The sequence below is a fragment of the Cololabis saira genome, chromosome 14 (genome assembly GCF_033807715.1).
Source record: "Cololabis saira isolate AMF1-May2022 chromosome 14, fColSai1.1, whole genome shotgun sequence".
NCBI lineage: Eukaryota > Metazoa > Chordata > Actinopteri > Beloniformes > Belonidae > Cololabis > Cololabis saira.
The window spans coordinates 37,262,699-37,287,340 of record NC_084600.1 but is presented as its reverse complement, the minus strand read 5'-3'; the positions used below and the strand labels follow the sequence as shown (position 1 = coordinate 37,287,340).

The 24,642-nt window shown below is 39.9% G+C and overlaps 1 protein-coding gene across 1 annotated transcript; it reads left to right on the top strand.

Moving 5' to 3' along the window:
* The first annotated feature begins 11,135 nt into the window (after window positions 1–11,135).
* On the top strand, window positions 11,136–24,403 carry LOC133460070 (histone deacetylase complex subunit SAP30L). The gene is made up of 4 exons (XM_061740583.1): window positions 11,136–11,687; window positions 17,561–17,683; window positions 19,816–19,914; window positions 22,749–24,403. Exons 1-4 carry the CDS (start codon window positions 11,502–11,504, stop codon window positions 22,875–22,877), a joined length of 537 nt encoding a protein of 178 aa, XP_061596567.1. The 5' UTR covers window positions 11,136–11,501; the 3' UTR covers window positions 22,878–24,403.
* Window positions 24,404–24,642: the final 239 nt, after the last annotated feature.

Below are 24,642 nucleotides of genomic sequence, written 5' to 3'. Positions count from 1 at the left end.
ATTTTATTCACTAAAAAATAAGAAATGTCCGCCATGTTGTTTTTTTTTTGATTCAGTCCACAAATGACGACGAAAAGCATTCTGGGAAATTTTTCTGTCCCTAGATCAAACTAGTGAGCATCGGAAAACACTTGATCCGTAGGGACAGATTCATAGCCACTACACTAGTTTTCTTCACCAGCCCTAGGTGAAAAGAGGAATTGGGACACCACTACCCTCACGGGAACGCAGAAAATTTAGGGGTAGGGCTGAAAAGTAGGGGTAGTGGGAGTATTTGGACAGGGCCAAAGTCTCTCCAGCGTGTCCTGGGTCTTCTCCCGGTGAGACATGCCTGGAACACCTCTCTAGGTGCCCAAGCCACCTCAGCTGGCTTTTCCCAATGTGAGGAGCAGCGGCTCGACCGATAGTCCTCCTTCATGGCTTCTCCAAACTCCTCCCAGACCTGAGTTTTTGCCTCCAGGACTGCCAAATCTGCGGGTTTGCTTGGCCTGCCGGTGCCTATCTACTGCGTCAGGAGTCCCATCAGGCTAACATGGCCTGATGGGACTCCCTTACCTCCATGTTCACCACCGGGTTCGGGGGTCGCTGCCACGACAGGCACCAGAGACCTTTCGTCCACAACTCATTAATGGTAAAAAACTACCATCAGACATTAAATGGACATGAAGCAAACATAAGATGTCACCTCTGTATGCATTTAAAAAAAATGACTTTGTTAGAAAAACATTGTGTCACGACTGGTGTGGCAAGGACCCAGATGCAGGAGAGCGAGAGGCAGGAGTTCAACAAAAAAGGGTTTATTCCACAAAAAAGGCAAGGACCAAAAACCAAAGCGTTGCTTAGCAGGATCAATAACACAGAAACAGGGATAAAAAAAACTGGAGGAAAAACTTGGCAGGACACATGGAGGAAAGCACAGTACGGAACCACCAGGAGCAAGGGAATGACAAGACCAGATATACACAGGGGATAACGAGACACAGGTGCAAACAATCAGGGCAGATGGGACACAGACGGGGCAAAACAGAAACAAACTGAGGGAAATGTCAACCACTGACACATTGCAGTTACCGGGATAAAAGATTGTGTCAAAAGGCTCATGTTTGGAATTTGGCTTATTGAGTGCTAAGCCACGTAAAACAGACATACCTGTGTTGTCTTGAAACTTCCCTTTGAAACAATTTGAAAGTTACAGTGGTCGCAACACAATAAAAGTTTATAATTTTTGTCCAACAACGTGATTATTTTTTGTGCTAGTTTCACATCAGTTTTCCAGTTCTGAGACCTGGTTTGACAGCATCAGATTTGAGTTAATTCCCCTGTTGGGATCCACTGAAAAGGAATCTTGATGAGGAGAAATGTTGCCAAATGTCAAAAAAAAAAATCAAGGCCAAATCTCAAATAAAACACTAACATTATGTTCACTTATATAATTAGTATGAGTGTGATTTCTCTGACTTTAAAAGTCACTTTTGATTTAACTCTTATGATGAATATTTAATTCAGCCGTCTGCTGTTTCCTCTCCATCTCATCTTCATCTTCTTCCCTCTGCTCCAGAGGGTCTTTCCCTTTAATCCCCAATTTATAACTCAAGGAGAAGCTTCTCATTCAAGTCATAATCATCTCTCGAAAGAAATTCCTTTGGATAAGTTCCCAGAGTGTTTTAATTTGCCCGTCTTGTCACCTCTTGATCCCTCCACCAGCACCACCAGCACCACCACACACACACACACACTTCATTTCTGACTTTAATCACCTCTATGAATAATGGTGTTAAAACACACTTTTACAAAATGTTAACGTCATAATCATATAATCTATCAACACAGAAGCTGGCATGCCTTCCATGCATTTGGAATGATTTACTCATCACTGAATATTGCTCCTCTGCAGAGCCCTTCTCCTTGAGTCTCCGGGGACGTCGTAAAGCTCGGCTCTTCGTGCCGGGACAACTTTGAATACATCGAGAGACCACTTAACATGTTATTGCCTTTTAGAGGCCCTTCCCTGAAGATATAAACCTCCAAATTGCAAAGTGAGAAACCTGTTAATGTTTCGCTGCTCCATCATCTGCCACTTTTTGAGTCAATCAGTCAGCACACAATTAGCTTTCCCGGCCACTCAAGGAGAGACACTCAGTTATTACATTTTCAATGCCCTCCTGCTATGAAAGGTATCCATTAGAGAGTATTTATTGGACTCAGGACCATTTCCGACAAAAAGGTAATCCAATTGTCTTCAGTCCTTTAATAATTCAGCCTTTTGCTCACCCCTGCTTCTCTTGTAGCTATTTGTTCAGCATGATGAGACAGTTAGCCCACAAGAGCAAATATCGCAATGAAAATATGACGACAAAATAACTGACCGAATAAATCTAGATAATACACACAGCTTTAAAAAAAAACAAAAAAACTTGTCAGGCTGCAATAACAACCTTCTTTGTCTTCTCAAAGCTTTCTAACATGTCATGATACACAGTAGCTGCAGATCTGCCCCCTTTAGCTGCGGAAGCATTGGCAAGGGGACGCTGATGGATAAAGGTTAGTCCAAACCTTATCAAGATGGTCATGCAACTGACGAGAGCTTTAATCTCAATAATGTGGAAATTGCCTCTACAAACACACAGCCACATGAAAGGGCACAATGGAGCTTTTTATGCAGCTTCTGTTTTGATGTCTTGAAAAATCTAATTTTCAACACTTTTAATTTAATGGATTACAATTTTTTTTTAATCTATTAAGATAAGTAACACAAGTGTCTGTTAAAACAGCAGCACATAGTCATTGTTCATCTTTTTGTTCATTTTTATCATCTCATTGGATCATTTCTGACAAACAGAGAGCCAACGTACGACGGAGTATTAGGGCCAAACTAAGACAAAAAAAAGGAAATTACGAGAATAAAGTCGTAATATTTCGAGAATAAAGTCGTAATATTACGAGAATAAAGTCGTAATATTTTGAGAATAAAGTCATAATATTACGAGAATAAAGTCGTAATACTAAATATATTATAAATATGTAAATATAACTTCACAAGATGCTCAATATTCCTCATTTTAACACAAAGAGAAGATGCTCTTCCTGTTAGAGTTCTCATAAATTATATTCTAATAATATTACAACTTTATTCTCCATAAATTACGACTTTATTCTCGTAATATTACGACTTTATTCTCGTAATATTAAGACTTTATTCTCGTAATATTACGACTTTATTCTCGTAATATTACGACAATTTTATTTTTTTTTTGTCTTAGTTTGGCCCTAATACTCCGTCGTACCAACGAGATAGCAGCACACTAATTAAGGATATAATATAAAAGTTCTTATGAAGTCCTTAACACTCGTCCTACCATGTCAACTGATACTCGCCTTAGATTGAATGAGAAAAGCTCGATAAACCTGCTGTCATGTCACCCATAGGTTTTCTGAAGGGTGTTTTTGATGCCTCTTCCCTCATACGCCGCAGTGCCATGTTGCAAATGACAGGAACAAGCAGGCCTGGGAAGGACGCTGGGACACACTCACATTGCGTCTGTCAAGGTAGCTATTTTTGGCTTGGATGGTTTACCTTCAAGTCTGCCCAAATATCCTCATTGAGATGAAGATGTTTAATGGTATCAGATGCAGAGGTGGGTAGTAACGAGTTACATTTACTTGAGTAATTTTGGGGAAATTTTGTACTTTTAGGAGTAGTTTTGAATCACTATACTTTTTACTTTTACTTGAGTAGATTTGTGAAGAAGAAACTGTACTCTTACTCCACTACATTAGGCTATATTGAGCTCGTTACTTTTCTTTTATCCCTTTTATCCGCGTACGCGTCAATCTCATGACATCACTGAGGGATTCTTTGAGAAAAATATTTGTTTTTGCATGTTTTGTCACATTTACACAGACTCAAACACACACACAGAGTTTATATGAGTTCATGGTTCTAGTTCTGCCTGCGGAGCCTGGTTAAAAAAGAAAAGTACAAAGGCTTGAAATTGTGTGCTACATGTGCTTAATTAATTTTTTCATTCTGTTATTTTATCTATTTTATTATTTATTAAAGTACTTGAAGATTATTTTAATTTAAGCTATTTTTGATGTTTTATTAATTTTAATTTATTTTATTATTTTATTGATTTAATTTGCCTGAAGATGATTATTTTGTACTTTTGTCTGTTTGAATGGTTGTGTTAAAAAAATAAATCAGACGTTGCTCAACAGTTACTCAGTACTTGAGTAGTTTATTCACCAAGTTCTTTTTTACTTTTACTCAAGTAATTATTTGGATGACTACTTTTTACTTCTACTTGAGTCATATCATTCTGAAGTAACAGTACTTTTACTTGAGTACAGTTTTTGACTCCTCTACCAGCTCTGATCAGATGACACCAGAATGACATCCGAAACCAGCGCTGCCACGAAGACTAGCAGAGCTCTGCCGAGACCTGCGGTGGCTTGGCGGGTTTACCTTCAATTAGAAAAGCTTTATTCGTCACAGAGCCAGCGTCCTGCACAGTGAAATTACTGCCACTACAACCCATCGAGAGAACAGAAAAAAGACAAAACAGATGACAAGATATGACATGGGTACATAGGTGCAATTAGGTGAAAAGGGATGACACTGGGATAGGGGAGGGAAAAAAGGCATCTTCACACTGTGTAAAAATGCACAGTGTGAAAGTGTGAAAGAAAAACACCTCAGCACCAGAAAAGCAACATACTCATAACAATTTAACAACATCATAATGAAGACTGGCATGTGTGGAGGGGGAGAGGGTCGGTAAGTTCCCAGCACAGGCCATCCAGGTGAGCACCGCGGCCAGTACTGGAGTTGAGGGGGGATGAGGGGGGATGGCATCCCCCCCATGAAATAAAAACGGTCCAAATCATCCCCCCTGTAAAACTGCCATCCCCCCTTTCCATCCCTTATGTCATTTCATCAATTAATGTGGTTTTACTGCTATTTCAACATTTAGAGTCATCACCAGAAAAATAACACCAGAAAAAAACTTATTTGACAATTTTCACCTGTTTCAAGTAAATTTTCACTTGAAATAAGTAGGAAAATCTGCCAGTGGGACAGGATTTATCTTCTCATTACAAGCAAAAAAAAAATCTTGTTCCACTGGCAGACTTTTCTACTTATTTCAAGTGAAAATCTACTTGAAACAGGTGAAAATTGTTGTTTTTTCCAGTGATTAGTCTTGTTTTAAGTGTAAATGAGATTTCTTTACTAAAATGACACATTTTAACTAGAAATGAGACAAATATTCTTGTTAAGATTTTGAGTTTTTGAAGTGATCCATTTTACTTATCCTGTGAAGGACAGAGTCATATTGATAAGTTCAGAAAAGTGTTTTTTATTGTTGTGTTTTGATGTATTTGATGTAAGCCCAGTGGATATTTAAAGCTTACAGAAGGCTGCATTTAACTGCTGCTATGTCATTCCTGCAGTATTTCTGCAGGTGTTTTGGTCAGTGCTATTATTTGTAATATATTTCATTATTTGTAATCAGCACAAATTATCTGAACCCATATTATAAAATCCACCCTGATTTTTTTTTTTACAACTCGAGTACTGACCGCGGCTCTCCAACCTGATAGCTGCGTTAGGAGGGCTGATACGGGGGGAACCAGGGTAGGCATTGAATAATGAGGGAGGTGTTTTTATCATGCATGTGTGTGCATGTTTGTATGAGTGGTTATCTGCCCAAATATCCTCATTTCGATGAGGATGTTTAATGGTATCAGATGGCACCAGAACGTGGCACTGCCACGTAGACTAGCAGAGATCTGCTGAGACCTGCGGTCGCTCGGCTGGTTTAGACCCTTTGCAGTCGGCCATCGTAGGATGAGTAAGTACAGGTCATGATCCTGAAATGGTTCCTGGCTCCTTCAATATGCTTATTTCTGCTGCAAAGTTAGACATTTTAACATGGGGATCAATGAAGATTGTCTGTATCTGGAGCCAGTCCCCAGTGGTTAGTCGAACTCCAACTTTTCTTATTACTACATTGACTTCAACTCAGACATGGGAAAGCTGACTTCTGGTGTATGCATGTATTTGAATACTATGTGCTTATTCTGTCCAAATAAACAAATCATTAAATGTCCTGCAGTCCTGCATGAAATTTAAAGCTGCAACTGTTTGGTTTCCCGGATGAAACATGGTATAAAAAGGTTAGAAGCTTTGTTACACACCAATTGTGGGTATGTAGTGACTACACTGTGTCTGGGAAGGCCAAGACCTCAGAATTGAGACCGGCCACTGGTTTTATTCTTGAGCCAAGAGGGCAGACAGGGTGTAGTACAGAGATTTATTTTTGTTTATTTTTGCTTCTACGGGAGATCTTGTTGTCAGACGCCCTGTTCACACTGTGGACATGCTATAAACAAGCTGTCCTTGTTAAATTTCCACTGTTCCACAACACTGCAGCTGTATAATTAGATGGAGCAAACTGGCATCCTGGAATCACCAGGAGTGGCAGGAATATTATTGACTTGAGCAGAGTATTCTGGGATACCAGCTCTCCTTTACAGAAAGTGTATGTCTTCCTCCTTTTTTGCCTGTGTCACCTAAGAAAGTATTAATCACATTTTTGTGATAGTTGTCACAGCCCGGCTCTTGGGCTACGACAAAAATGGGAGACCAGACTGAGGTGCGAGCATAGCAAGCAATTTATTCTTTTATATGTCTATATCTATATTTTCTGTTGCACTTTTGAAATTTCTTAAATGCTGTTACCTTTTCTTATCCTGTTTTCAATACATTAACGCTTTTAAACATTGTTAAAGTGCCTGAGCCATTACCAAGAAGTACAACACAAAGAGCAACAAGTGTTTGTGTGTTTTACAGTCTATGATTTTACCCATTGCACTTTTTCCCCTTATTTGTTTGTTTGAATTTGTCTCCCCCTTGCGTTTATATACGGAATTACGTGGTGGCAATGTCAACAGATCTGTGTATACATGTAAAATTATGTTTGTTGGTTAGAATGGGATAGAAAGAATACAAACCGACCCCATGGCCAGCTTTCTGAATCGTGTGAAAAACCCCTTTCATTGTGACAAGACATGTTTCTTTTACCGCCTCAGATGTATTACAAGTGTGGTCCAAACTCACACTGCAGTGCCACACTACTTCATCCTGCCACAGTATTACATTTGAGGTTACATTAAAGACTTTTACATACCGTCACCGTATGTCAGTGGTTCTCAAATGGGGGTACGCGTACCCCTGGGGGTACGTGAAGGCACTACAGGGGGTACGTGAGATTTTAAAATATACATATATTTAAAAAGTAGCATCCATGCAAAAATCCTTTAAAAATAAATATTTCATAAATAATTGAGGAAAATATAAGTCTAAATTCATAAAATGAATTTTATCTTCAGGAGTGGGCTATTCAACTTATTATCCTAAAACCCCAGAGAATCCCCCACACCAGGATGGTTCCACCTAACCTGTCAAATGCCACCTGGCTTCACCTGTCAATCACTTGGACCAACGATGGAGTTGTGGTTGAAGCGTAGCAGCAATATTTTTAGGTTTAATAAATCAGTTACTGTTGGCACAGTGCTCTGTTTTAGGTCTTTTTTTTACAACCAAAAGTGCTTTGCACTGGTTAGGGGGTACTTGGCTGAAAAAATATTTCACAGGGGGTACGTTACTGAAAAAAGGTTGAGGACCACTGCCGTATGTCACCGTCACATTTTGTATTGAGCGTTGAAACCAATTAAACGTGTGAGAGTGTCTCTTTTGCATCTACTTTGTCTGGTTTTTCCCCAAGAGATGTCTGAAAGTGTGAATGACAGCGTTGGATAACAGATGTCCGTTCATGAAGGCCAGGAGGGTGAAGACTGGATTGCTGTTAAATTCATACATTGTATACAGGACGTCGGTGCTGAGGTATCTGAACTCTTCTGGTGTGATGTTAAAATCCCTTTTCTTGGCAAAAGCATAAAGTTTTCCATAAAGCTGGTGAAAGAAGATGTTATAGCTTTCTGCACTCCACTTCAGGATTGATCTTAAGTGGAGACCCCTGATCAACTTATGGAGATGTATGAGAATACAATATTCACACTTCCTTTCTTTTGACAGCTCAACTAATTTCTCGCCGGATTTATCAATTACCAGAAATGTCAACATTTTTTCCACAGGAACAAACTTTGAATCCCTGTCCACATCCTTTGGTTCCTTCACAATCACATTCTCTGATAACACCAGCTCATGAAACTGGAACAACCCTTTGATTTTCTTGGAGGCACGCAAGAAAAAACTGCTCACACCTGAAGGCTCTTGCCATGACACGTTTTCTGAAAGATTTGGCTAGTTCGTGCTCCACTGGCGACTTGTGAAGTTTTTCTTTCATTACGTATCTGTCAGCAAGCTTCCGAAAACATGTTAATTTTATAAGGTCCTTGTAAATGGCTTTGTCAAGCTGTTCAAACTTTTCTTCAGGGATGTAAAAATCCATATCTACAACTTCTCTCCAAAAGATGTCAAAAAACTGCTTATTCAAGGCATTGAAATGTTGCTGAGAGCAGGTCATTTCTGCCTGTGTGAATATTCGCAAACCAGATTCTTGGTAAACTTGTTCACCAATGTTTTGTAAAACTCTGACAAGTAATCCGGTGTGGTTTCTCTTGGGGGGGCTCTGATGACTCCGACGACACTGCCGCTGAGTCAGCAGAAGGGAGCTGTGAGGTCCGGCCTTCAGGACTGGGGTCCACATGACCAGAAACACTTGGGACATTTCTTTCCTGGTCAGTGACATCTTCATCGGCCACCTCCTTGGTATCTTCAGCTGAAGGTTTAACACTGATTTCAGTATACTTGATTTCTGCTGATTCTTCAGTTGTGCCGGTGTTCCCGGCACCTTCAAAGGATGTGTGTTTTTCGTTCTCTGTTTTTCCTAAGATTGGACCAGCTTCCCCTTTGCTGTCCTTCTCTGGTCGACTACACTTTATACAGAAAAATGTATAAACCATCTTAGGAAAAATACTATCCACAGTTGCCACCAGTTCCTTCGTAAAGTTACCTGAATTCCTGATTTTTGCTTTGATCAATTCTTTTTTTTTTTTTGTCTGCACACATATTAATGATCAATGCTTTGATGAATTCTGAAATCAACTGCATGGTCTGAGACAACATGTCCTTCAGAAGGTTTCTTGTATTTTCCTTGGGTTGACCAGCCTCCATTTCCATGATAGTGTAACATGGGATTTAATTACCGCTCGGACCTTGTCCTCCGGGTGTGCAGCCTGCCGTCCGTTCATTGCTGATGTGTTTTGGCGACGAATGAGCTCAAACTTTTGATACCCCACCGTGTTTAGTGAAAAGAAGCGACCTGCTCACTCCTCAGGTTCAGAATGAGACCTGAGCTCAGTGCTCACTATTTTTGATATCAAAGGAAAGTTGGTGACGTAGAAACGTTGCCAGATGACGTCAGGTATGAGCTCAAACTTTTGATATCAAACGATTCGGACTAAGAAACGGCCGAAGTAATGACATAAATTGCGCCAAAATTACAGGATTAATAGGGCTTGGTCACCAAGGTGCATTCTGGGACTCGGCTGCCATATTGGCAGCCTCATGAGTGTAAATAAACAGCAGTGCAGTAGTTTCAAAGTTTCAAAGTTTATTTAGACGGGACAATGCATATTAATGTAGCACCAAGTGAACAGACGGAACGCAAAAAAAAGATGTTAAAATGCCGGAAAGGAACTGGAATTTACCGGGATAACTTAAACAAGGAAGCCAGGGACCGGTATGTGGAGAAAATAATGATTATTAATGGTTTGGATCCATATGAAATCCCTTCTAAAGAGTGGAGCTCCTCATCGGAGTTCCACTCTTTAGTAAGGACTTACTGCTGCAGTTCTGCACAACCCACGTCTTAGGCTACCTTGTTTGCGAGTGTTTGGCAGCTGCTTTGGTAAATGTTTGACTCGCCATGTGTTTCAATAAATTTGTATAATAGTACAACATACAGTACATGTTTTGTATTACTCTTACTTTTTTCTTTTTTAACCGCTATATTATGCGGAAGAGGCTCCGAGGTGGAGCAATATTTTTGTTTTCCTCGTGAGATTATTTTTTTCCTCTGCAGCTACAAATAGAGTTAATATTTTTTCCTTAACAAACTAGTTTTATCTGCAGATTGGGGTTAATCGCAGCGCAGAGAGCTGGCCAGTAACTGCGTTTAGCTCGAGAAGTGGGAATAAAACCCGTGTGAATGATCCGACCCGGTCTGTGTGAGTGTTTGTTTGTGGTTTACTGTAGAAGGTTATTATTTGTCGTCTTACAGCCGCGATCCAAGCGAGCCGACGACTCTTTAACTCTGTTTTCTCAGATACTTGGTCTCCGTAACGATTAAAAGTACCAGGAGGCTAAGATAAAAAGAAGAGGGAGCACGTCTGTACACAGTGCGCAGTGGTCCGAAGAGCAGCTCAAGTAGCTTCCAACAGGGCGGCTCCGCCAGGTGATGACGTCAAGACGAACATGCCCTATTCGAAATGGTCGACTTCCTGTTCGGTTTTGGCCATGACGCCAAGAGACTTTTCATTAAGTTGCGACATGATACAGGTGTGTACCGATTTTCGTGCATGTACGTCAAACCGTATTGTGGGGCTTGAGGCACAAAGTTTTCTAGGGGGCGCTGTTGAGTCATTAGGCCACGCCCATTAATGCAAACCATTAAATATAAACATTTTCGCCAGGCCTGACTTGCATGCAAAAATTGGTGACTTTTGGGCCACGTTTAGGGGGGCAAAAAGGCCCTAATTTCGTCAGAAAAATAAAAATAAAAATAAATAAAAACGAGGATAACATCTCCTACAGATACAGATACTGTAAGTGCTCGGGCCCTAATAACTGTATCCACTATGGATATTTTGTGAGGACTCGTATCGCAAATCTGCTGCGCAGTTTAAAAGATCCCAGTCTGAACGCGACGTTGCCTTTAACTCTTATTCATGGTAGAAAAACATATGACGCCGCTTGATACCGGAAGAAGCCCATTGGTGATTGACGTTCCTCCCATCCAATAGGAATCGAGATCTCACACATTGAGCCCGCCCCTTCGAGAAAATTGACCAATCAGCGCTCGGGACGTGAACTTCCGCCAGCCGGACTGAGCATGTTCCATTGTACGAGCTTTCTGAAAGAGTGCCGCGATTGTTGAGCTGCGAACTGATAAAAACACGCTATTTCATTGCACTTTGCAACCGTTTTCCAGAGGCATTTGTCTGTTTTCGTGCAGGAATAAACCCTGCTGATGTCGTGCGGGTCAGAATAGCGGCTGGTTTTGCAGGGGAGGGGGGGAAATCGTCGGCGTTTCCAGCAAAGGAATTCCCGCATCAGCGCCGGCTCGTCCTCCACAAAAGGGCAAGTTGTGAACTAAAACCTCGGCTTTTGCCGGCGCCTTTTCGCTTTTTCTTTTACTCCTTTTACCCGTTTTGCCGTGGTTTTCCGGCTTGCTGCTGCTGCAGGGGCTGCGGGGATGAACGGGTTCAGCACCGAGGAGGACAGCCACGACGGGCCGCCGGCCCCGCCGTTCTACGGCCAGAGCTGCTGCCTGATCGAGGACGGGGAGCGCTGCGGCCGCGCCGCGGGGAACGCCTCCTTCAGCAAGAGGATCCAGAAGAGCATCTCGCAGAAGAAGCTCAAGCTGGACATCGACAAGAGTGTAAGTGTAAGGGTTTGAGTGTTTAACTCTAGTGGTGTGGAAGTTGCCTGTCATATAAAACGCTGACTTCCCCCCGGCCGGCGTGCAGCGCCTGCCATAGACATATATACGTAGACGCATCGAGTGGGCTTGCCCGCTGCTGCGATACGTCAACGTCGCCGCCATATTGGAGGTGGCAAAACTGCGCTGTAAACTAATACAAGCAAGCCCGGATTACCCAATGGGCATTATGGGCGGGCGCCCAGGGGCCCACGCGCATCAGGGGGCCCATGGCCGAGCCTCTTTTTTTTTTTTTTTTTTTTTTTTTTAATTTATTTATTTAATTTTTTTTTTTTAGGGATTGGGGCAGCTAGAATTGGAGAAACCCGTAGACTGTATATAACCAATAAAAATCACGTAGATTTGTTTTTTTTTTTATTAAAATGGAATGTTTTGATTGGTCAAACAGCAGTCGGACGTCACTGTCCTTATAAACGCCGCACTGACAGCTCCGAATTGTGGGAGTGTAGGAGTTTGATTGGAGAAAGATGAGTGAGAGAAGCGGTTGTAGTAAAAGAAAGCGGAAAAGATAAAAGGAGGAGAGGGAGGAAACTTTTTTAAAAAGTGTGCCTTCCATCCACAACTTTTTTTCAAAAAGAAGCAGGGATGAGGAGGAAGAGCCGTCGTCGGCTCCGCCGGTACAGCCACCACCGCGCCAGCTCCGCGGAGCCGGTCCTGCCGCCGGATCCTCCGGAGGAGGATGCCGGACAAAGCGCGACACAGCCGGTTGCTAGTTGTAGCCACAGCGCGCCGGGGGATGCTGCTTGTTGGATGTACACGCCTTGTACATCCAACAAGCAGCATACCCCGGCGCGCTGATGGCCATTAAGTCTCAGCTCGTCAAGAAATTGGACTTTGATGAGATTGTGACTGAGTTATAGTAAGAAAGCAAGAAACAAGTCTTTCTGAGAGAGTGATCATGAGAAAAGAAGATGGGAGTAAAATGGACAAAGAGCTGAGAAGGAGAAAGAGAGAGAGAGAGATGAATGTGGGAAAAAACGTTTAGAAAAAAAGAAGAAAAAAAGAGAGATGAACCAGAAATGAGAGCCACATTGAAACACAGAGGAGGAGGAGAGGAGAGAGAGAGAGAGAGAGACATTGGAACACAGAATAGGAGGAGAGGAGGAGAGAGAGAGACATTGGAACACAGAATAGGAGGAGAGGAGGAGAGAGAGAGACACACAGGTAGTGTGTGTGTGTGTGTGTGTGTGTGTGTGTGTGTGTGTGTGTGTGTGTGTGTGTGTGTGTGTGTGTGTGTGTGTGTGTGTGTGTGTGTGTGTGTGTGTGTGTGTGTGTTTTAGTGTGTTAGGACAACCTATATTACATTTATTTTTCATTTTTATTTAATATCATAAGGCTTTTAGTCTAGTTGACCAGTGCTATTTTGCATCCTTGTATTAGCAGAACATGATAGGTGACAAACACACTGAAACAGAGATGAGAAGGAGAGGAGAGAGACAGCCACAGGTATTTTGTGTGTGTATGTGGGTTTGTGTGTGAATAATGTAGGAATCTGACTCTGAATCCACAATCTGGACTTGTGGAGATGAAGCAGCTTTTGTTTGCAAATGGTAATGAGTAACAATATGCTGATAGTCTTGATATTGTAGCTGCTTGCTGAGGAAAGCATAGTTGCAAGTATGTGTAAATCCTGTATGATGGAGGATATCTGCAGGTGCCGATTTTGTCCATTGTAATCATACAGACAGTACCCTATCAGTGTAAATCCTGTATAAGCTACAGGTGTTTCCAACAAATAGCAGTCCATAATTCAAAACCCAGTTTGTTTGCATGTTTGTGTGTTTTCGGGGGAGAGGGGGGGCCCATCAAGAATTTCTGCCCAGGGGCCCCTGCCCTCTTAATCCGGGCCTGAATACAAGTATGAGTTTAGTTTATTCGCAAATAATTAAAAAACACAAATACAGATAATAATCGAGGTTTGTAAAATGGGACTCCCCAGAAGCTACTGTAGCTTATGAATAGGGGCCCAGTCACACACAGCAGAACAACTATAAATTACACATATAATACATATACATACAGTATAATAACCTTATATCCTTATAACTTAAATAAGAAAAGAAAAAAATCTCCTAGATACAAATATATTCTTATAAAAATAATACATCAGGTATTGGTACATAAAAAATTTAACAAGAAACATAATTTAATAATATTTTTTCTTTTAATCTTTTTTTTTAAATTGAGAGAGATCCAGACTCTTTTATAGTACTACCAAGCTCATTCCAAATTTTTGGACCTTTGCAGGTTACACTAAAACTTGCACATTTTAGTTTCCTTTTCTTTCCCTTTAAAAGTTGTTTTCCCCTTGTGGTGTGTTCATGAGTGGGAACAGAAATGGGGATGAGATGACAGATCATTCTATCATTGAGTCTAAAAACTACAGTATACATTACACAGGCAATAAGAACTTTATTGATCCCACATAGGAGTAATTCCTGTTATATCAGCTATAGAGAACAAGGTGGTGCTAAAAAACAATATATATCCCCCCTCACAAAAATAAGAAAAATAGAGAAACATATTTTCTCATCAACAAAACTCATTTAAATTTTTTAAATAACATATTTGAACCATTTTTCAGACAATAAAATAACATTTGAACCATTTTTTCAGACAATAAAATAACTGAAAAAATCAGAAAAAATTTTCAAATATGTTATTTTGTTACTTGAAGATTTTTAAATATTTTTATGTAAACTATGCTTTGTTGATGAGAAAATTGAGAGAATTACTCCTATGTGGGATTAATAAAGTTCTTATTTTTGCCATATGAGAAAATTGTATGTATTATATTTGGTGCCTAACTGTTTCCCAAGTATATTAGTGCGTGTGTGAATGAATAAATGAGACATTAAACGTACATTTCTTTGTAGAAAAAGGCGCTTTATGAAAATAAGTCAATTTACTTGTGTTAGTTTACAGCGCAGTCTTGCCACATCCAATATGGCGGCGTCGTTGACGTACGACTCAGCGCTCGATGGGGCGTCTACGTATATATGTCTATGGCGCCTGCCCCCTGTTAAATCGACGCAGAGCCTACGTAGCCTACGGCGTAGGGGACGCGGCGACGCACACCGTACGGTGTTCGTCGCCGCGTATCCTACGCCGTAGGTTCTGCGTCGGACCATAAATCAGCCTTAACACGCAGCTGTGCTCCGTTGTGTTAGTTTTCCTCCAACACGCCCCGCTGATCTTCATAAAATGGCTGTTGCCAGGGCGGTTTTTGCAGAGTAGGTTTAAATCTCCGTGTTTAGTGCAACCTGCCTTGTGCAGCGAGGCCAAAAGCCGGTCTTGTAATGTTGACAGTTTGAAACGAGACACCGGTGTAACACACATTTCCGGCACCCGTCAGATTGTGTGACCCGATTTTCAGCTAACGCATGTTTTTGTTTTTTTTTGTTTGCTTCTTCTTTTTAGCTTTGCCCTATTATTACCACGGAATTCTGTGAATTTTAAGATTTCACTGTTACATATATTATTTAAAACTATTAAGGATTTTTCAAGTTATGTATCTACATAGTTGAAGAATATCAGACAGACCTAGACTGCGTCCGAAATGCTATACTTCCACCCTAATGAGTATAAGATAAGATATCCTTTATTTTCTCCCTCAGTGGGGAAACTTATTTTTGTTGGCAGCAGTACACTTAGCACACACATGTAGGGGAGGGGTAAAAAGACTAAAGTCAGAAATAAAAAATACAAAAAATATATATAAAATATGTATAATCACAGAAATATGAACAGTATGTACAGTTGGTTGAAAGAAAGAAACAGTGCAAAAAAAAGCAGGTGGAGTGTTGTGAGGTAGACTGGCAGATTGGCAGATATTGCACATCTTATATTATTGCACATCTTATGTTATTGTCATATTATTGTCCACTGGCTACTGAGAGGAGGCCTGGTTGTACAGTCTGATGGCAGCGGGGAGGAAGGACCTGCGATGCCTCTCGGTGGTGCATCGTGGGTGACGAAGCCGCCAAAATGAGTATTCAGATTCAGAATATTTTATTAGTCCCAAAAGGCAATTCATTTCTACAGTCGGTCTGTCCATAGCAACAAAAGACGATACACCAAACAGCCAATATCCACGATCACATCAGCAACAACAACCACAACCAGTGACAGCATAGCAGAGCAGGATGCAAATACTTCATGGTTCACAGTTTACAGTGTATGCGAGATTTTTTAGTGCATCCGAAACATTAGAACGTACTCAATAGTATGCACTATCCATACTCATTCCGGAGAAATGTATTAGTGTGGATTGATGGACACTAGCTGAGCAGAAACTTCCCACAATGCAATGCAGCAGTATAATAGTGTAATAATATTATTATATAATATTAATATTATAATCATATATATAATAATATTATATAATGTCATCTTGTTTCGGCCAGGATAAACGGGAAACAGCGGAGCGGTGCTGCTACCGCTGCTGTGACATGTCACTTCCTCCCAACGGCAGGAAGTGACATGTGCGCTCTGAATAGTACGTCCGAATTAATGCATAATACTGATATTTACTCAAAAGTGTGCCGAATTTAAGTATACTTTTTAGTATGGCACTTAGGAGGCACCGCTATACTTTTAAAATCCCCTCATGCTCAGCTAGACCTATCCAAATGATTAAGGGTCATTGAAATTCATGTGACACGCCACATGAATTTTCATCTGGTTCTGTAAGAAATCAGTTTTGTTTTCCGTGGTTTAATTTCACCTCTACATTAAAAAAAAATGCCATCCTGGATTAGTCATAGGAATGGGCTGGATGGCTCAACTTTGCCAACAAATGTCCCGTTGTCTCTGTGCCTCCAGACAACAGATCCCTGCTTTAAACTTTATTATCAACCAGGTAATTATGCTCGGCTCCAAATGGCATTAAAGCCCCTAGTTTGCCAGGGCGGTAAATAGTTTCCTGGTGATTCATAATTGAAGTTGTTAATGAATATGTAAGGAAGAGTATATGTATTTTATCAAAAATGTAGAATATGTACAGTGTTTGTTTGGCAAACAATAACCCAAAAGAATCAAGATTATAAAAATATTAACGTGTTTTCAGTTCAGTGATTTTTGCTGATCTCCAAGTTGCACCTCATTGAGCCTCAATTACTTTACCTGATGAATAAGGCACCAGATTGTTTACAGACACCATAATGATTTGGAAGAACCAGTATGTAGCTACCTCAGGCTTGCTCCGGGCCTGCACAGAACACAGGAGGGTTTCCCATTAATGCAAGGAAGTCTTGGCAATGCATTGTTGCTGCAGTAAGCAACTGTGCACTCTGCCTTTACAGTCCACATTGTGCCCAAAGTCTTTCCTAAGATGTCTAAAATGTGCTGCTGTCTGGCTGACGAGACATGAATGAGCTAAGTGTTCCTCGCTGTGTTTTGGTCCACTGGTTTTAGCCAGCAAGTTGTTTCCTGGAACTCTGAGACTCGTGTTATTGGTCACATGACATGAGCATGACCTAGATCAAGTTTTGTTAATAGGAAGATTGTTACAGTTGCAATTTAGGTATCTCGCTGACAAATCTGGTGCGTGACAATCACAATTTATTTTCTTCGGCTTACGTAAGCTGTGCAAAATCCCAAATCACATGCTTTCACTTCTGAGTCACAGTTCTGTTACTTTGAAGGAATACTTATTTATTGATGGCAGCTTGTATAAAGACAGTATGAAACACAGGCACTGTTCTTCTGTAGATTCAGGGTTAGTCATTGACTATTGATCCTCCAACCTTCCCGCAAAGCTGCTAATCTAAAGCAGCTCCATGTAATGGTTATTATTCTTCTCATCTTTGCAGGTGCGACATCTTTACATTTGCGATTTCCACAAGAACTTTATCCAGAGCGTCCGTAACAAGAGGAAGAGGAAGACCAGTGATGACGGAGGAGAATCCCCGGATCATGATGTCGAGGTTCCTGAGGTAAGAAAACGTACAGATGACAGCCAGCTCTGAGATAAAACTGTTGTGCTTCAGCCATGGCGTCAAAACTTGGGCCCTTTAAATGTCTGTGGACTGTGGCATGTGCAGAAGTTTGGGCACCACAACAGCGTGTTTTTGCTTTTATAGTTGGAGTCTTTTTCACCGTCTTAGTTGCAGGTCACTTATACTATGAATGTATTTTGGGCTGTTTAGCACGGCCCTGGTCTACCAACAGATTTTTCATTATGGTTGGGTAACCGTTAGACACTGGGGCTCGTTTAAATGGCTCAGCTTGTTTTATTTCTTATTTGATCTTTGCTGACAGAACAACATTGTCTGAAAAACTCTGACTATGTAAGGAGACTCGCACTGCCCAAGCCTGAAAGTTTTGGAAAACTTTTCGAATCTATTGATTTCTGAAGATGATAAATATTTTGCCATAAATTATTGTCCACAGAATGTTTAGCTGAACAAGACTGAGTAGCTGCAGCTGTTGCGTAAATGAACATGGATTGGTGCAGACTTATAGATGTGATATTTTAGTAAAGTTTTGGAAAACTGCTGGTGTTTCAACCATGATGTCACCTGTATTTTAATAGCTTTCTTGACTGCAGAATCAAATTGCGTTGTTTTCCATGTGAAAGGCATGTGATTTTTTTTATAATATTAATAGTGTTGTCCCGATCGATCGGGACCAAAGTTTAACACTGTCTGGTGTACTGCGCTTGGGTTCAGAAAAGAAATCCATAACACATACCTAGTTATTCATGTTTTTAACATATATTAATTATTAAATCGTTTTATAATTGTATTTAACAAGTGTATTTAACAATACAGACAGTTGATGTGTGTTTATTATAAGATATTGCTTTTGGGCGGCGCTGGCGGCTGGAAGAGACGTTTGTGCTGGAGGGAAAGAAGCGCGGATAACAGAAAGCTAATAACAGCTAGCCTACGCTCAGATAAACGGTCTGGAAGTTTTAAAAAGAAAGAAAAGCTGTCGGAGAAAAGTGACTGTATTGTTATGTAAATGATTATCCGTCACTCGTAAATCATCTTTTGGTCCACTTTATTGACTCGGTAACAACATAACGGATGACGGACTGCTATTTTGCGGGCTGGTGTTACGGTCTAAAGGGTCCGACTCTGAACAACCACACTTGGTTCCTACGCTCTGCGTGACATCATTACAACACTGTGACAGACAGGGCAAAAACTATAACAGCCGCGATGAAAAGCTGCCGCTATTCACTTCATGCTGTTGAGAATTCTGTACTAAGGTTAAGCCAAAATTTATTTTAATTTTCTTATTGATTATGAGTTTGACTGGATGTCATTCAACTTTTGAACCTAGTAGGTAAACTACCTCCTTTTGAAGTTAAATTTATTTATTTTTGTTATTGCATTCTGCACTTTTTGTTTTAGTTTACAATTTCATGTTTCTACATTTTGTGGCACCAGTGCTGATAAGCTTTGTTTTGATCCAATGATGCAGTCAGTGAAAAGAAATATATGTCCATGTTGGAGAGAATGGACAATAAAAGAAACTTGGGACAATGAGTTTTAGTCTTCCTTTCTTTTTTTTTACTTAATTAATTGCCAAAATATATCTGATCGGGAAAAAGTATGGGAAATGTATCGGGAGCCAAAAAAAGTGATCGGATCGGGAAAAATCGGGATCGGCAGATGCTCAAACTCAAGTGATCGGGATCAGATTGGGAGCTAAAAAATCCTGATCGGGACAACCCTAAATATTAATCAATGTAAATATATATTTTTCATCTTTACTTTGACTAATTTTAAGTATTCAACTTCAAAGATTTAGGTTCTTCGTACTTTAATTTTATACTCTTTAGATACAGAATTTATTTTCCCAAACAAAACATTGATGCAGACATTTGTATCTACAGTTTTTGTTATTTCATTTTTTTTTTATTTCTGGAATATTCAATTTGAAAACCTTAATTATTGCTGCTACCTGTTTGTGTGTATTTTTACTTTTTAAGTGAATGCTGGGGTTTCCTACAGTCTCATTTAGCATTACCCACACAAGCAACAACAATGATGATAAAGGAGGGAGTTTGTTTATTTATTTATATTAATCATTTGTCCGATCTGACGTCTGTTTTCAGGTGGACCTTTTCCAGCTGCAGGTGAACACACTGAGACGCTACAAGCGACACTACAAGCTGCAGACCCGGCCCGGCCTCAACAAGGCCCAGTTGGCAGAGGTAACAGCACACAAACAAATGCACATGTTTTGCACTGTAACTAATGATTTTATCATTTTTCTTGCTTTGCTTTTTAGAAGCAATATTCTGCAATGACTTGTGGAAATTTAAGAGATAACAAATGCGTGTTTGTTTGTTTCTTGATCGTGTTTTTTTTTAATATTTTTTATCTTCATGAATTTTATCATATTTATTTAATAATGTTTTCAACATTTTGCTGTAGTTGATTAAGCATTTGCAAAAGTCGGGTGATGTTTGTAGCAACTGTGAGCCACGTTTGTTCCATTTAATTACTTTCAGAGGTGACTTTAAAAGTACAAGAAATATGATGCATGCAGTTTGTTGGCCTGTTTATTACTTGATTTATCCAACTTACCTTCTCACAGCTTTTTTAAACAAAAATTGGCTGCAAAGTTTGAAAAAAACCAAACCATGATCTTGAATGTGGCAAATTGTGTAAGGGAAAAATAGTTAAAAAATGTTGTTAAATACTTGGATTCCCATCAGAGTAAAGCGATTTCTGGTTATCATAAAAACACACATCAAGTTTATTTACACTGTTCCAGATTTTGTTTATTGGTATCAAAATAATACATTGTAGAAAAACGATTAAAAAGTCATAGTAATGACGGAGAACGGCAAATGAAGGCCTGGTCTCCTACGCAGGGGAAATGAATAAAGGCTTTTGTTGTGTAAAATGCAGTGTTTTGCCTGTTGGAGGTGTGGAATGACATAATACTAATAATTTATAGTGAAAATTCATTAAATGTATTGTAAAAGTACCAAAAAAAAAACAACTAATGTTGCATTTCTGCACTAATCATTGTAGCAGAGGCAGCTCTGCTACTCTGTATGAAAACCGGTGAACATTTTTTATCTCAGTTTCTTTTGCAAGTTCTTAAAAAAATCCTGTATATAGAACAAATATACTTGAAATATTCACCTTTTGTAATACTTCAGTGAGCTGCGTTCAGTAGTTGGGCCCAGGCACGTTCTTCTCTCTCTTCAATGCAGCGACTCCCATTTCACAGTAATTAGTCATGGAGAGATTGGGAGGATGAGGGCTGAGCTGGCTACACGAAGCCCACCTGTTGATTTGGCAAATTAGTCCAACACCCGCTGTACGTAGTGCACGCTTCACACACCCGGCCTGTGACGGAGAGCCGGGCTCACACGCGGCCACTTGACTGAATGCAGGAACAAATAAATGAAAATGGTTGTAAGTTGGACGTGTCCACAGGCTTCTCGTCGGGCTCAGACTCTGACACTACGGCGCCCTCCACGTCATTAATAAAGCACCAGTCAACAGCTCCAAACCCAGCTGCAGCAAGTTCAGCGCTGCTTAGCAGAAGCAGTGGCTGCTGGGTAGAGTTCATCTCGCTTCACTGAGGATGTTTTCTCCTTCACTCGTGTTGCTTTTATCATGTTAGTTGCATCCCTTTCGGGGAGAGTGTGGAGTCTGGTTTTCAGGACCACGTTTCTGATTTAAAACCAGTTTTACAAGTTGCTGCCCCCAAGTTGTGGAATATTTTACCTCTGCACATCAGACAGGCCTCCTCACTGTCTGCTTTTAAAACTGACCTCAAAACCCACTTTTACTCATTGGCTTTTAACCCAGTATGAGAGCTCGCTCTGTTTTTAGTGGTTTTATGTAATTTTATTTGTTTATTTAATTGTTTTTATTGTCTTTTGCTGTTGACTATTGTCCTCTTATGTACAGCACTTTGTTTCAGCTGTGGTTGTTTTAAAGTGCTTTATAAATAAAGTTGAGTTGAGAGAAACAAATTCTCTGTGATTTAAAGTGAAGAATCTACAACAATTTAAAAACCTCTGAGGGTTCAGATCTTCATCTCCTGGTGATGGTCATGATGATAGAATACATACTTTTCTGTTTAAAAACAGACCCAAATATAAATCACAACAGTGAATTACTTGCAAAGCCCTCAACAGTTAAAAATATGAATTATAACTAAGTGATTATGTTTAGTGTATGAATTTTTTTTTTTACCTAGCTGTGACACTGCGTTCAAATATGTGACATGTCTTGGCAATTATTGATTGTCATTACTGTGACCAACGCCACTTGACTGGAGGGAAATACCGAAAGTGTTTGGGCATAAAGTCGGCCCACCTTTGTGACTTTCTACTTTTTGTAATTGTTGGTGTCGGACTTCTGCAGAAGCTGCAGTTGTTAACTGACGGTGTGTGTGTGAGACATTTCCAAAAATCCAAATCCGACAGCACTCACTTGAAGTACAAAACTTTAATATATGGTTAAATCACTGCACAGCAGCAGATATAGAATAACGCGTCCGATTTTCTGCTGCTGTGATTTAGCCATATATTAAAGTTTTGTACTTCAAGCTGTCGGATTTTGATTTTTTTAATGTTTTTTGGACTGGCACCCGGTGACACACTTTTGTTCTTTTTGAGTGAGCACGCCAAGTCTGCCGATTACTGGTGTGTGAGACATTAACTGCATAAATTAGAATTTAGAAATAACCTTAAAACTGTGTAACAAGTTATTGACGTCAGACTTATTTCTGAAATGTTAACAAGTGCTTACCTTTACGTTGGTAAATGTTGATGGCACCGGACGCAGGATGAGGCTGCACTCTAGAAGCAGCTGTTTTTTTTGTATTTTCAGCATTTCATCATGTTGATCTCTTGAATTGCAACAACCTTTTAATCCTTTTCACTATTTGTACTTTTTCATGGATCACTCCGAAACCAGTGCCAGTTTAACACTGGTTCATCATCTACCTTTTTGTCCTGTTTTTCAAATCAAACATCATCAAATATTTATAAGTTTCTCCTTTTTTTTTCCCCCTCAGACGGTGAGTCGTCACTTCAGGAATATTCCTGTGAACGAGAAGGAGACGCTGACCTACTTTATTTACATGGTGAAGAGCAGCAAGAGCCGTTTGGACCAGAAAGGAGACGCAGGAAAACCGCTGGACTAAACTCCGCCCACCGCAGCAACAGCTACAGTGACAAACAGACATCGCTAACAGCAGCAGAAACCAAAACCAACTCTTCCTGCAACTCTCTCCATCCCACTCCCCCTGTCAGAGCAGAAAATGAACCTTTGTTGTCCTCCGGGGACGTTAAACACAACTGGAGAAGTGGAGGCGAGATGAACTCACCACAACTTGTTTCGCCGCCTTCTCATCCACACAGTCTCATGTCGTCAGATTGGTTGCTACCCTTTGACTCGGCCTTCTCCAAGAGCTTTTCTCTCTTCGTTTAAGCCAGGTCCATGAGAACTGTCGAGAACCAGGACTCTCTCTGCAGTTTTACTTTGTCATACTGTAATGATTCTGTCTATATGTACAAAAAATGGCATCTAAAATCAAGTAAATCAGTTCAATGCAATGTACAATATAGCTGCCTTAAGAGTTAAAAACGACAAAATCAACAACTTTTGGTCATTTTTAGGGTTTTCGTTTTTTTGTTTTTTCTTTGCCTAGACGACTGTTAACACATTACGAGGGAGGAAAGTTTGTGCCAAACAAGAAGGTGATGTTGGGTGGGAATCATATTAGTTTTTATCCCAAACGGATGATTGTTGGGAAAGTGCTCCACCTTCACTGAAGTCAGATCAGTACTCCCGTTCATTGTCAGAGTGTATAATATTTAAGCAAATAACTTTAAAACTAAAAAAAAATAAAAGCTGCCTAAAATAAAATTAAAAACTGAATCTAATAATTGAAGTTGCCTCGTTCCAGACAAAACATTATGTATTAAAAGATGGTTAGGAATGCTGTAGCATTTGGCTGATGCTCTTTTCCTTCCTGTTGGTCATTATTTTTGTATGTGCGCTCATTTTAGTTCTCTGAACATTTAGTTGGTATTTTCTGTTTTTAATTTTCAGTGGAACTTTGTTTTCTTTTCTCTTAACTCTTCAGGTTGTAAAAAGTCTGTCTGCATATTTGAGTTTGATTTGGAAATCTTTTCCTGCATGAAGTGAAAGTCACGCATGCTCGAAGGATCGAGCTGCAACACTAGTAATCAATATCCTTTAAAATATTTAAAAGCACTGTTTGTGATAGGCAAATTCTTAATTTGACGCTGAAGGAAAAAGCTCAAAGGAGTCTCTTTTTTTTTTTTTTTTTTTTTTTCCCCCCCACTGATTTTTAACAATTTTCCATATGTTTGTTACTAATGACATCTCCAAACCATCCGGCTATTTTTTTTTTTTTATGCGGTGGCTTCATGGGTTGAATTTGCAGTTTAGGATTTCTTTTACAATTTCTTTTCGTTTTTTCAAGTCTGCTCCTGTTTTAATTTTGATTGTAGGTCGGTTAGTGTCATGTAGATAACACTCATCTTTATTAACAAATAGTTCATGCCTCATTAACCTAACTGTTGTATTAGAGAAAAAAAGCGTATTTAGGTATGGATGCATACTGCTCTTAATAATAATAATAATAATAAATGTATTGTACATGCAGAGGTTGTGGTCCGTGTTTGTCAACAGATTGTTGCATTATGTTTACACAGCATGAGCCTAGATGTGAAAATATCTGAATATAAAACGTGGGTATTGATTATTGATTCAGTAACAGGCAACGACCACCAGGTGTCACTCTCGAGCCTTTCAGCGCTATATAGGAAGTAAACTACATTTTACTTCGACCGGTGATTGCTGCATTTTAACACTTACATTTTTTTTTTTTAAATTAATTTGCGTATTTTCGTGTTTTACTCCTTTTTTTTAATCAAAAA

Bases quoted from the DNA above. Each gene is read 5' to 3' on its own strand.
- LOC133460070 (XM_061740583.1), top strand. From the start codon at position 11,502: ATGAACGGGTTCAGCACCGAGGAGGACAGCCACGACGGGCCGCCGGCC. The intron at 11,688-17,560 runs GTAAGTGTAAGG...TCATCTTTGCAG, and splicing joins AGCTGGACATCGACAAGAGT to GTGCGACATCTTTACATTTG. The intron at 17,684-19,815 runs GTAAGAAAACGT...GTCTGTTTTCAG, and splicing joins ATGATGTCGAGGTTCCTGAG to GTGGACCTTTTCCAGCTGCA.